Below are 13,934 nucleotides of genomic sequence, written 5' to 3'. Positions count from 1 at the left end.
GTTTGAGATTAGCTGGGTTCATATAGTGAGTTCCAGGCTAGCCAGGGGTACATGTGAGATACTGACTTGTTTGTTTGTTTGTTTTTGTTTGTTTGTTTGTTTGTTTTTGAGACAAAGTCTCTCTATGTAGTCCCGGAGGCCCTGAAACTCACTATGTAAACCAGGTTGACCTCGAACTCACAGAGATCCTCCTGCCTCTGCCTCCCCAGTGCTGGAATTAAAAATATGTGCCACGACGCCGGCAAGAGAGAGCCTGTCTTTAAAAAAAAAAAAAAATTAAAAAAAAAAAACAAAGAAAGCGGAATAGAGGGAGGATGGGGGAAGGAAGGTGTGTGCACGCACAACTGTGCACACACACACACACACACACGTGCACACGCAGCAGAAATGAACAGCGCAGGAGGGTACGCTCCGAGCATTTCACCCTAGTGGTGTCGGCACCCAGCGGCAGCCACACCCACACACAAAAAAAAAATCCCTGGAGGCTCGTCACCAGCTGTGACCTGGGCGGTGCGCTCCTGGGAGAGGCCAGTACCCCAGGCGTCCGGTTTCCTGCCCACACCAGTCCAACTTCCGCGCGTCTGGTGGGCAGGAGCTTGCGGGGCATCTGCTAGCGGGTCCTCTCTGGGTCCCGCCACAGCTGGGAAGAGGGACCCGTGCGCCCCGCCCCTGAGGCCCCGCCCCGTCCCGTCTCAGCTTCACGGGCCAGAGGTCCCGGGGCCCCGGAGGCGGCCCGCCGGTCTGGGCCCCCGCGATGTCGCATGGATCGGGGCTCATCCGGACCACGTGCAGCAGCGGCGGCGCGCCGGGGCCAGGCCAGCCCTCGGAGGGACTGCTGGACCGGGTGTACCCGCGCACCCAGGGCGCCCTGCTCAAAGTGGCGCAGATGGTAAGAAGAGTGGAGTGGCCTGGGGACGCGTACACGGGGCTGCACCTGGCCGGGACTCCGGGAGCACCGCGCACCGCTTTGGTGTCCCCAGTGTCTCCTAGAAAGTTCCCGGAGCAGCCCGCAGGGTCCCCGGCCCCCTCCCTTCTCCAACCGCCGCCCTGCGGGGCCCGGCCCGCTTCCCCACCGAAACCTGGGGTGCAAGTTCCTTCTCGTCTTCCTTCCTCTTCTCCAGGCCGCACGTCTCGCACCCGGGCAGGGGAGGGAGAGTCCCTGGCTGTTCCCTGCCGTCCCCAGGCCGCGCCTGGCCGCCCGAGAGCCGAGGGCTCGGCTTGGCTTTCCGATCTCTGCTGGGGACGGGGAGAAGCGCCGCCTTTACGACGATCGCCGGGCCCCCTGCACTCCCCCAGGCCTCAGAGGCTCCTCCGAAGGCAGATGGTTAACTGGGAAGGCCTGTGGCTGAGGGGCTTCTGGTGGTCACTTGGAGCCAGGCAGGGTGAGGGGGCCGGTTGTTAGTGTGACCAGGGCTGCACAAAAAGCCTCTGGCCCGGCCAGAAGCTGCCGGGCCTGTTCCAGTTCGCTCTTTACCCACCCTTCTTTTACCCCTCCTGTTTTTGTTTTCTGTTTTGTTTTGTTTTTGTTTTTCAACTTCTTTGAAATGTCTCGTCTTCAATACTGTTTGTGTGGTGTGTTTTGGAACTGGTTGGACGGTTTGATTCCCCACTCACCATGGGCGGAGTGGGGAGTGGTGGTTTTGTAGAAAGCTGTGGGGACAGAAGTCTAGGGACCCCGGTGCAAGGTCGCAGACCCGGAAGCTGGGTCCTGCCTGCTAAGCGGGAGCAGCCCCTAGGGGCTGGGGTACAGGGCCAGAGCTTTCTGCCATCCATTGCCGTCATTTCGGTTGCATTCTGTGTGGAAAGGTGACTGGCATTCTGTGTGGAAAGGGAGGAAGGAGAAGTTCTCCCTCTCTTAAGAAGGGTACCTGAATGGACCAAAATCAGGACACAGAGGCATTTTAAAAAGGAACTAAACATGTGGTACTAAGCTGTTTTGGTTTGATCAGAGTGGTGTGTGGGACCCAGGCTAAGGGCCTCGATCAGCCAAACAAAACCGAGAGGCCACCTCTCAGATGGCTGGAGTCAGAGAGACTCTAGGCACAGGTGGAGATGAGGTCCATGGGCAGAGGTTTGGATCAGAGGCCTCTGCCTTGATCCACAAGTGAAGCGGGTGAGAAATGTCTGTGTTCGCCTGTGATTTTGGTGCACAACATTAATAATGGAGGGAAGAAACGTTAATGCTGGCCCATGAGTCTGAGGGACAGGGTTATTGTGCCAGCGTATGGGTACCTGTTCAAAATCAGAGAGCAAAGATTTTAACAGTGGCTTCATCTGCCTGCTGCCTCTCTGCTCCTCTTAAAGCCCAGGCCAGGTCTCCCACCTCCACTGCAGCCAGCTCATCAAATCTTGGGAGTGAGGCTGCCTGCTGGGGGCCTCCTGTCTGGCTCCTGCCTCAGCCCGGCTGTTCGGGGTTCTTCATTGATAGGAACCTCTTCTGACGGGGGGTCTTCAGTGATAGAAACCTCTCGCTTATCAGGTGGGGGCCAGCGGAAGCCGCCACGCCGACAGCACTCTCCAGGGCCAGTATCTCAGTGCCGTACAGACCTCTGTGTCTCAACTTCATGTGAAGTGCTTTCGGTGTGTTCCGACGAAAGATTTTTCAGCATGGTAACCTTAAGAACCACAAAGGCTGGGGTTGGAAAGATGGCTCAGTGGTTAAGAAGTGGTACTTCCGTTCCAGAAGACCCAAGTTTGATCCCCACACCTACTTCAGGCGGCTCTATAACTCTAACTCCAGGGAGATCTGATGCCTTTGACTTCCTTGGGCTCCTGCACTGGCACCTGCCCACACACAGACACACATACATATCTGAAAAATTAAAAACTGCAAAGGCCAGGGCTGGGGCTGTAGCTCAGTTGGTTAGAGTACTTGATTAGATGTATTAGACCAATTCCCAGCACCCCAGTTATGGGTATGGTGGTTCCTACCTTTAACCCCAGCGTTCAGAACTCAGGTGGCAGACGCAAGAGCATCAGGGATTCATGGTCATTCTTGGATACCCAGTGAGTTCCAGGCCAGCCTGGGCTACAAGAGGAGGATAACGACTACCTAGGGGAAATTGCCTTAGGCTCCTCTGGGCTTGTGACTTGTAGAAATGAAGAGGCCAGAGGCAAGAAGAAAGTGAGACTCACGTGAGTCCTGGTGCCTGCGCATCGTTTATTCAGGAGTGACCCTTGCAGTCCTGTGCTCGATGTCTTTCATCTTCCTCAATGGGCTAGTCACATGATCACTGTTCTTGACTTGAAGGAATTCATTTAAAAGCATCTTTTTGTTTTGTTTTTCCAGTCAGGGTTTCTCTATATATCCCTGGCTGTTTTGGAACTCACTCTAGACCAGACTAGCCTTGAACTCAGAGATCTGCCTGCCCCTACCTCCCAAGTATTGAGATTAAAGGCACTCGTTACCACACCAGGCTCTTTTTTCTAAGCCAGCTTTCAGTAATGTGCAGGGAAATGCATTGCTGTACACCATGACTATATCATCTCACTGAGTGCTTTTAAGGAATGGAGTGAGTCATGTCATTGACTGGTGAGGAAACTGCCTGAAAGGCCATGAGCACCCAAACCACCCAGCTGGTGGGAGCAGCTGAAGTCTAGTTTGCACAGGTGTCCCCTTGCATCCCCAGAACACACAATTCTGGCAGAGTTTGAACTTGCTAACAATCCAGAGAAATCAAAACCATTGTGAGACAATGTCACACACATGAGGTTGACGATAATAATAGGGACAGATGACAAGTGGCTAGGGTGTGGAAGGTGTAAAGAGGCTGGAACTCTGGGACACTATTGATGGGAGTGTAAAATGGCATAGCTCCTGTAAGGATGCAGTGTGCAGTATGTCAGAAGTTGTGCCAAATAAGCATGAAAACCTGATGCGTGTGTGTGTGTGTGTGTGTGTGTGTGTGTGTGTGTGTGTGTGTACCATGTGACCACTACTCCTGCTAGCCTAGGAGAAGTGAAAATGTACATTTATATATATTCATTTTCGTGGCAGCATTCACAATGGCCAGAAGCTAGAAATAACACAGACAACCTGCTAAATGGTGAATGAATTAATAGAGGGAAAAAAAGCACTCTACTTAAATATAATACAGCAAAAGAAAAGGAGGGGATCCTGAGATATGCAACTGTATTGGAGCTTCAGAAACAGTGTGCTAAGTGAGAGGGGGAAGCCACCCACCAAAAGATCACGTTCTGTGGTTCTGATCAGTTGAAATGTTGAAAATAGGCAAATTATCACAGACACGGACGAACATCAGTGGCCGATCAGGGCTGGGCCAGTGCGGTGGTGGGAGGAAGTCAGAAGTGACTGTTGGTGGGTAGAGATTTGGGGGTGGTGACTGAAACGGTTCAAAGTTGTCGTGGATGGTTAGACAACCGTTGAGACTAGACTAAAAGCCACTGGACTTCACAGGAGACCGGAATGAAGGCCCAGTCAGCCATTTGAAAGAAAAGCAGTTCAGGGGGCAAAGAGCATCTGGGCAGCCTCCGGGTATGGGAAGCAGGACTGTATTTCAGGGACACCCACAGCTTGCCCAGCCTCACGGAGTGTAGGCTGATGGGCCAGTCTTTGGGTGTCACCTGGGTGCCCAAGGGGCCATAGCTGGAAGGGAAAGAATGAATGTAGAGGTCAGAGGACAGTTTTGTGGAATCTTCTACAAGTGATGTGCACACCTGTAATCCCAGCTACTCAGGAGGTGGAGGCAGGAGAGTCAGAAATTCAAGACCATCCTTGGCTACATAGAGAGTCCGAGACCAACCTGAACTACAACAGACTCTGCCTTGGGTGCGGGCATGGGGTTGCACACCTTGAACCCCAGAATTCCCAGCATGTGGATATCTGTGAGTTCAAGGCTACATAGTGAGACTGCCTCAAAAAGAGCAAAATAAATATGTTAGCTTCCCTCAAATCTTTTGTTATAATCATTAAAAGTGCACTCAGATCCCATCCAAGTGTGACCTGCACCCTCATTTTCTACCTCCAGAAATACAGAGACTGAAGGGCAGCCAAGAAACACATTGCTAAGATTCTGCCCAATCCTGACCGAGAACAGGAAGCCACTTTCTGCTAAAGGCTAAAATAAATGCTTAAAATGGATGATAACGCTGGAGAGATGGCTCAGTAGTTAAGAGCACTGGCTACTCTTCTTGAGGTCCTGGGTACTTATCAACTGTGTCTTGGCCCCTTCCCCATTTCTGAGGCAGCGTCTCAAGCCGCCCAGACTGGCCTCAGACTCACTCACTATGTAGCTGAGAACAATCTTGAACTCCTGATTCTCCTGCCTCCACCTCCAGAGTACTGAAATGACAGGATGCCCCAGCGGGCCCAGCTGCAATCTGTTTTCTCCTAGCGTGGTTTGCAGCCAGGCATGGAGGCACATGTTACAGCCTCTCCCCCGCCTCACTTCAAGTTCACAGCCTCCAGGCCTGTCCATGTACACACGGTCACAGTGCCCTGCCTTGTAGAGAAATCGTGTTCAACAAGTGTGCCCATAGTTCCTCGGGATAGATGCCACTTGCCCTCTGCAAAGAGAAATGAAGAGCTTTGTGCCCCTCAGGGGTGGATGGCATTGAACACTTTTCTAGACTGGCCTCAAACTCCCAGAGATCCTCCTACCCTGCCTCCTGAGTGCTGGGATTAAAAGCGCACCACCATGTCCAGGCTTTTCTAGACTTTTAAAATACTTTTTATTTCGCTTACTGTGTGTGTGTTTGTGTGTGTGCACCCACAAGAACTCCCATGCACACATCCAAACCTGATCTGCACGTGGGGCTTTTTATGAGGTTCTGGAGACTGAACTTGAGTCATCTGGCTCACACAGCTAGCTCCTCTCTCCCAGGCTGCATTTATCAACCTCCCAGGCCTAGTTTTTAGACTTTGAATGTCTGTAAATTAATGGATTTCCCTTTATTGCCCACAAACTTCAACGTGCCAAGTAGAATAGTAATCATAATTGTAATAGTGGATTTGGTGCCTGGCATTTTGGAAAAGGAACAATGATAGGCTAGTTAGTCATGCTTGGAAATGTGCCTGTATTTAATTCCTGGTGACAGTGACCGTAGACAGTTCTAGAACATAGAGCCCCACAAGCAGGAGACTTTATATCCTCAAGCTGCAGATCCAAAGGGTTTTGTAGGCACGGCCAAGTACCCACCCCCGCCCCTGCCCCCCACTAGGCACCCTGAAGAGCCAGCTGCTGCTGTGCTGAGAACTACTGGCCAAAGGTGGGGTACACTGCCTGGAGACCATGAGGAGGGTGCACCAGGCTGGTGGGCTGCGGAGGGGAAAGGGTGCGTGGTCCCCTGTAGTGCCAGTGATTGGTCCCCTAGTGTGCCGACACTCCCGGGGGGGGGGGGTTTGTTTGTCTGGTTTTGTTTTAAACTGTCCAATGGGTCCCAGAGACCCTCTAGGTCCCGGGTGCTAGCAGCAGCACCCGGGGAACGGTGTAGTTCTTCAAATTCTGGTAGTAGAGAAGGCCTCTCCTTCTTCCCCTGCCCCGGTTTCCTGCATGGCCCGTGGGCAGCGCATCTGTTTCCTCCCTGCCATCTGCCTGCCGCCTGCGCTGCTGCTGGCCAACCTCGGCCCTGGAAGGCCCCCTGACCTGCCAGCTGCTGCTTCCCTTATCACCAGACTGGCTCGGTATTGCGAGAAATCCACGGGAGTCTGCTCAAAGGGTAAAAGGAATTCATTAGGAAAGAAAGCTCACTAAACAGAATAGGAGAATCGTCACAGGGTCCTGGAAGGCTGAGGTACAGTCCCACGCTGCTCTGCCGCCCCAGTCAGTCCGCACCATCCAAGCCCACCACGGAGAGAAAAGACTGGCCTAGGAGCGGCTCAGGTCTTAAGGGTAGCCCCGAGGCCACGCCCCAGGGGCAGGTACTTCAAGGTCATAGGTGGAACAGTTACCTGCTGCATCTGGAGGGACTGTACCTCAAGGTCATAGGTAGAACAGATATCCACTACAGCTCTGCAGCTTCCTCGCTGGCTGGCTACACTCCTTGTATTTCTCACAGGCCAGTAAAGGCATTCCGGGCTCTTGGGGGTTTGGACCCAGCTGGGAGCCCCCAGGGACTCCGAGAAGTGACAACACTCCTTCTGACCGCACTCCACTCCTCGTGAGGCATCTGTAGCTGCAGAGGTGCAGCCTCCAGCGGACATCAGGTCCCCTGGCTCACGCTGGCTATGTCCTGAGGCAGCCCCCTCCCCACCCCCCCAACCCCATGGTTAGGACAAATGGCTGGATGGAACAGGTGAGAAGTTGCTGGGAAGAGCCCCTTCTTCCCAGGGGGATGGATTGGAAGATGCAGGAGAGCAGGGGAAATGCGACCCTGCGTCAGGACCTCCCCACTTTTATTCCCACCTCCCTGAGCAGCTGCAACTCCCCTCTTGCTTAAGAAGAAGCACTCGGGAGGCAGAGCCAGGCGGATCTCTGTGAGTTCGAGGCCAGCCTGGGCTACCAAGCGAGTTCCAGGAAGGCGCAAAGCTACACAGAGAAACCCTGTCTCGAAAAACCAAAAAAAAAAAAAAAAAGAAGAAGAAGAAGAAGAAGAAGAAGCACAAACAAGCAAAACCCCTTTCCCCCTTTACGGCAGAAGAGTGGTAGTTAGCTAACTAATGACAGGCTGAGCACGGCAGGCAAGAGCTGCAGAGCTGGGTGTTTTCTCTGTTCCCTTGCTGTTCTCACTGTCTCAGGAGGCTGGGGCCTATGTTCACAGGTGAGTGCTGAGGCAGAGGAGCTTTGTCATTTGTCTTAAGGCCTGAAAGCCATGACTAGTGACACTTGGGTTCCCACCAAGTCAGAGCCCAGAACCTAAGCTTTTTTTTTTTTTTTTTGGACAGGGTTTCATTCATGTATCCCACCACATATATGTGTACCTAAATGTAAGCTTGGATGTCTGACCCTCCTGCCTCCACCTCCAGAGTGCCGAGAATACAAGCATGGGTGCTGTGGTAAAGCACCTGCTTCTCTAAGTAGGTACTTTACCAACCGAGTCATCCTCCCCGGCCCCTGGCTGTGTGGGGTTATTTTAGATTTATTATTTGTATTTATGTGTATGTGTGTGTGCCTGGATGGGTTTGTGTGCACCACAGTACCTAAGATTTCCTGAACAGGAGTTACCAGCTATAGGCAGTTGTGATCTGCCATGTGGGTCCTGGGAACCAAACCCAAGTCCTCTGGAAGAGATGTAAGTGCTCTTAACTCCTGAGCTATCTCTCTATCCCTCTGGCTGTATAGTTTTCTTTCTCCCCTTTGGATAAACAGAACCATTGAGATAATTATGACTTTCCCCATGTTAAAAGAAAAAAAAAATCTATTGAATTCTGCCTCCGCACTTGAACCTGGCCAGGGCCAACCAAGTCACTTTTTCCTCACCAAGCCTGCAGCTTTTGTGTGTGGTGAGCAGGCTCTCCCAGACTGGCTCAACATGACAGACACACGCTTGGGGGACCCCAGGGAGACACACTCTTGTGTAAGTCCATCCTGAGTAAGTCCATCCTGAGTAAGGGTGGAATTCCTGATGCTGATCGATGATACACGAAAAGGGGATGGAGCATCATTCCTGTGAGTACATCACACCGTTGCAGAGCTGAAGGGTGCTGAGGACGCAGTTAAGGGCCCCAGAGACTGCCACTTCTGTTTATCTAGAGGGAGGGCCTAACACATGCAGTAAAGAGCCTTTAAAAGGAACATTGCATCTTCCTAAAGGGGAGGTCCTCTTGTGCCCCTCAAGTGCTGGGATTACAGGTACAGCAGTGCACACTATCACCCAGTTTTAGGTGGAACTGAGGGTCAAACCCAGGGCTTCCTGAATGCTAGGCAAGCACTCTACTAACTGAGAGCCATGTCCCCAGCCCTGTGTGGAATTTGGCTTTGTTTTGTTTTGTTTTGTTGAGGCAGGGTTTCTCTATGTAGCCCTGGCTGTCCTGGAAATCACTGTGTTCCAAGTTGGCCTTGAACTCACAGAGATCCGCTGCCTCTGCCTCCCAAGTGCTGGGATTAAAGCCTGTGCCACCATGCCCAGCTTCCTGTATGGAATTTTGTAAAGTAAGAACTTTTTTTGGTCAGGCTAGCGAGGTGATTCAGCAGTTGGGGACATACTGCTATTGAGGAAGGCCCAAATTTGGATCCCAGCACCCACATCAAGGGGCTCAAACCCACTATGTCCCTGGCCTCTTCCTGTGCACAGACACACACACATGCATATAATTAAAGATATTTTTCAAAGCTCATTATCATCACTATATTGTGGTTGGGTGTTAGCTGGCATCCCTATTTTACAGATGAGGCAGTGATATAGGCAACCTGAGTATCTTGTCGAACCACTTAGCTGTAGAATTGGTGCCATATCTCTGCTGTCTGCCTCTTCTCCATGGTCCCTGTCCCAAGCTATTCTGAAGAAATAAAAATCCTGTCAGGTGTGGTGGCATACATCTGTAATTCCGGTTCTCAGGAACTTAGGCTGAAGCAGGAACATGCAGGTTTGAGTACAGCCTTGCCATGTAGTAGAACCCTAAAAGGACAGAAAGGAGCATCCTTTCGGACAGCGTTGTGTTCCAGGGAATGGGCTTGCCATGGTTAATGTGAGCAGTCACCACCAGCAGGCACAGATTCCTTCCCACCTCGTGTTAGCTCTGGGTCCTTTGTGGGTGCCTTTGTAGATATTATCTTAGTTTTTCATATACAGGAATATGGTGCTTCACCCCTGCAGTCCCAGTACTTGGGTGGCTGATGCAGGAGGATTACCTCAAGGTTGGGGCCAACCTGGACTAGAGTGAGATCTTGTAAAAGAGACAGGGGAGTGAGGAAGAGAAGGAAAGAAAGAAGATTGGCAGACACTCCTGATAGTAGTATTCATGGACCAAATGTTTGCTCTTAGAAGCCTGCCCTGAGCCTGAGTTCTCCAGGCTCACACTGTCATAGAGAAGGGCTCTACTCAGTGTCCCCACGGTGCTCAGAGTTCCACTGCTAGAGCGCACATCTGGAGTTATCTGGGACCTGGAAAGTGGGGAGAGCTGCAGTCAGTCGATCTGGAGGCAGAGCTGGCTGGGAGAGCTGATGCAGCTGTTTTATGGGGTGAGGAAGAGATTTGAGCAGATGGAGCTAGACAAAAGCAAGCTTTCCTGGGCCCAGCCTCAGCCAACTTCATGGGGAGCCAGGGAGAGTGGTCCTGTCCTCATTGGCCACATTGTAGAAAGAGGCCAGTGAAGCCCCAAGACCTCTGAGCCACAGAGCCGCGATGCCTAAGGGAAGCAAGGATAGAGGGCATGGAGGAATGAGTTCACAGCAGCATCCCTAGCTGCTGGAGAGATGCTCTGTGCCCTGGTGGATACAGGGAGTCTGGGCACTTGAGCAGGAAGACATCGGAGCTGGGAGTTGTGGATTCCCTGCTGTGTTGTGTGGAAGCCACGGGGGGGGGGGGGGGGGGGGCGCGGGGTTTCCTCTTGTCTGTCTGCCAGGTGTGTCCGTCTTCACACTGTGAAGATGTTGCCACATACAAAATCCATGCCAGAAAACTGCACAACTGAATCTCAGTCTCTCTCTGTCTCTCTGTCTCTGTCTCTGTCTGTCTCTCTCTCTCTCTCTCTCTCTCTCTCTCTCTCTCTCTCTCTCTCTCTCTCACACACACACACACACACACACACGCACACACGCACACACAATCATCTAAATGTTTTAAGTAAGCTGACAGTCTGTGTCAAACTGTGTTCACAGCTGTCCTGGAGCACATGTGGCCCACTGGCCACAGGTTGAACACATCTGGCGGCATCTGGTGCTCTGTGATATGCACACCTGCTGCCTTCCTGCTGACTGTGACCTGGCTCGTCTACTGTCTTCCCAGTGTCCCTCTGGACCTCCAGGCACAGGCGCCCTCAGGACTTCCATGTTACCCTTTGCTGTCCACTGAAAGAGCTGTGCTGTTTTGTTGTTCTTATCCAACTCTAATTTAAAATAAGAGCAGGAGGGGTGGGGATCAATATTTACTGAGTGAAAAATAAAGTCGATGGGGAAGAAAATGATTTCAACAGCCTTTTTCCTGTTTCAACAATGTCACGATAATAGCAATAACTGAATCAGTGTGTGTGTGTGTGTGTGTGTGTGTGTGTGTGCGCGCGTGTGCACGCTTAGCTGTGCGTACTGGTGAGGTGCATATTTGTGCATGTGCGTGAGGAAGCTAAGGGTCAACCTCAGGTGTGCTCAGTTACTGTTCCCCTTTTGAGACAGTTCTCTCTCTGAACCTGAGCTCCCCTGCCTGGCCAAGCAAGCCCCAGGAATCTGCCCACCTCCACCTCCCCAACACTGGGATGACAACTGTGGGCCACCTCTCCTGCCTTTTCACACAGGTGCTGAGGACCAAACTTGGGTCCTCCTGCGTACGCAGTGAACACTTCACCGACTAACCAACTGAGCCATCTCCCATCTGTACAACAGCTCTGGAACTCGTTCTGTAGCCCAGGCTGGCCTCGAACTCACAGAGACCCACCTGCCTCTGCCTCCCAAGTGCTGGGATTAAAGGTGTGTGCCACCACGGCCTGGCATACCATTTCATTTTTAACTCCTTGTAACCACGTAAGTCATAACCATGGACAATGTGTCCTGGAGAACAGCCCGTGACTGCTGGAGTGGGCACCTTCCCAACACCTCCTGTGTCTCTTGGAAAATGAGACAAGCCGCAGACATGCGTGTCTATCGTGCACTGCTGGTTTTGTTTCTGAGACATGGTCTTGTTATGTTGCCCCAGCTAGCCTGGAATTCACAATTCTCCTGCCTCTCCACCTTCCTAGTGCTGAGATTACACCCATGTGCCACCATTCCCAGCTGTGACACTGAGGTCCAAGGTTTCTTCCCAGTATCAGTCAGGGCGTCCTGTTCACTGCGTGACACTTTGGGTGGAGGGAAGAACTCTGGGGCAAGATACGTATTGGCCCCCATAGGCTTGTATATTTGAAGGCTTGGTACCACCAATTGATGGAATTATTTGGCGAGAATTAGGAGACATGGCCTTTTTGAGGGAGGTGTGTCTCTGCGGGTGGTCTTTAAGGTTTTAGAAGCCCACACCATTCCAGTTAGCTCAGTCTCTGCCTTGTGGTCATTGTCTCAACATGTAAGCTCTCAGCTACTGCTCCAGTGCCGTGCCTACCTGCATGCCGCCATGCTTCCTGCCATGATGACCATGCACTAAACCTCTGAGACTGAGCAAGCCCCCAGTTACATGCTTTCTTTTATAAGTTGCTTCCATGACTGTGTCTCCAGTCACCATCAGTGGTGACAGTCGTGCTGTACTGAAAAGTAATGGCTGCAACTTTTACACACAGTTGTCTTACTTCGACAGGCAAGTTTAGCTATAATTTTCTACTCTAAACCTCTACTTTGGGGGGGGGCAGGTAATTTAACAGAGTGTGGGTGGGGAGGAAGAGCTAGACTAGCAGGTATTAGCAGGGGTCTTGTGTTTTCTGTTCATCTGTAGCAGGACCAAAGTTGGTCTGAGGCATTTTTTAAAATGAACCATCAGATTTTAAAATTTCTTTCTGGAAAAGAGACATTTTCCTCAACAGTGTGACCCCTGGCAAGTTGCCCATGCTCCCGGGAGTAGCCCTAATTAAACTCAGTGTGAGGGGAAAGGAGAAAAAGAAGAGGATGTGAGGTAGCGAGGCTGGAGACCTGGAAGAGCTGTGCATCTCAAGAGCTGAAGGAGGAGACGAATCCTGGGCTGGAGTCTACAGAGAACAAGCTTCTGCCACCCTCACTTCCACTCGGATGCAGATTTGGCTTCCAGAACTGCAAGGGAATGAATGTCCACTGGGGTCATTGGCTAGAGAAGCCACGGGAAACTCGCGAGGCCATTAAAGACTTCGAAGTGTGGCCAGATTCTAAATAACATCAGCACTATATACACTGTAGGCATCTAATGTATCCTTCTGAACAGACTTTCCTCATTTCCAGGAATAAGCCTGCCGAGCAGTGATGACCAGCCTCTAAGGCCCTCTGAGTGGGAATTATTTCTCAGCCCTCTTGGAGTACATTATTCCCTTTAGAGAAAGCAGTGCCCTGGAATGTCTGCTGAAAACCCTGTAAGAAAGAAAACACCAGAGAGCAATTCCCAGATGACAGAGTGGTCACAGAGGATAAAAAAAAATGTATTCTAAACAAGTACTGTGCCTGGCTTTGGACAGTCTTTCCACCCAGATTCCTTCAACCCCTTACATGCCAGATAACCCTTCCGTATCTCAACGCTGTGCTTGAGTATCATTCTGACACCTACTTTAAAGATGAGCTGCAGGCCTGTCGCAATGACTCAGTGGGTAAGAATGCTTACAGGCAACCCTGGAGACAGGGGTTCTGATTTCCAGAACCCACGTAAAATCCAGACCTAGTAGCACACATCTGTAATCAGAGCAGTGTGCCTACGGGACATGGAGGCAGGGAGAGCTAGCCTGGCTTACAGTTTTTTCTCTGAACCAGTTGAGAGTAAGTTACCGATGTGGTGTACTTAGTGCACATTTTCTAGAAAGGGCCTTCTCTACATATTGCTAACAGGAAGTCAATGGCACTGATGATGTTATCTACAAGTCTTAGTCAGACTTTACCACAACCCACTAACGGCCTTCTGGTCTAGGGCCCCAGGATCATGTGATCACACGTGATCTCATTCAGTGGTCAGGTCTCTTTCTTCCTCTTCAGTCTAGAAGCTTTTTGGAATTATAGGTGTGCACTTATCACACTTGGTTTATGTGGTGCTGCAGACTGAACTTTGTGCCGACTGACCTATATTCTCTGCCGGGTCATTTTCTCATCAAACTTCCGTCTACTGCAGCATTACTTCCCAAAGAGGTCAGTATCAATGTATTCCATCTCTCTCCACTTGATTATTTTGAGACAGGGTCTCAGCATATAGTCTTATGTAGACAAGGCTGTCCTCACACTCACAGA

The 13,934-nt window shown here is 51.3% G+C and overlaps 1 protein-coding gene across 1 annotated transcript in view; it reads left to right on the top strand.

Moving 5' to 3' along the window:
- Nucleotides 1-583: 583 nt before the first annotated feature.
- The window catches only part of Cmtm7 (CKLF like MARVEL transmembrane domain containing 7), a 30,354-nt gene continuing 17,003 nt past the window's right edge, over nucleotides 584-13,934 (top strand). Inside the window, exon 1 of the mRNA XM_059268822.1 lies at nucleotides 584-889. Coding sequence (XP_059124805.1) covers nucleotides 755-889 — 135 coding nt within the window. The 5' untranslated portion in view covers nucleotides 584-754. The remainder of the gene's footprint in view (nucleotides 890-13,934) is intronic.

Source organism: Peromyscus eremicus, chromosome 7 (assembly GCF_949786415.1).
Source record: "Peromyscus eremicus chromosome 7, PerEre_H2_v1, whole genome shotgun sequence".
NCBI classification, from domain to species: Eukaryota; Metazoa; Chordata; class Mammalia; order Rodentia; family Cricetidae; genus Peromyscus; species Peromyscus eremicus.
The sequence above is the reverse complement of the archived record's forward strand: the minus strand, read 5'-3'. Positions and strand labels throughout refer to the sequence as shown.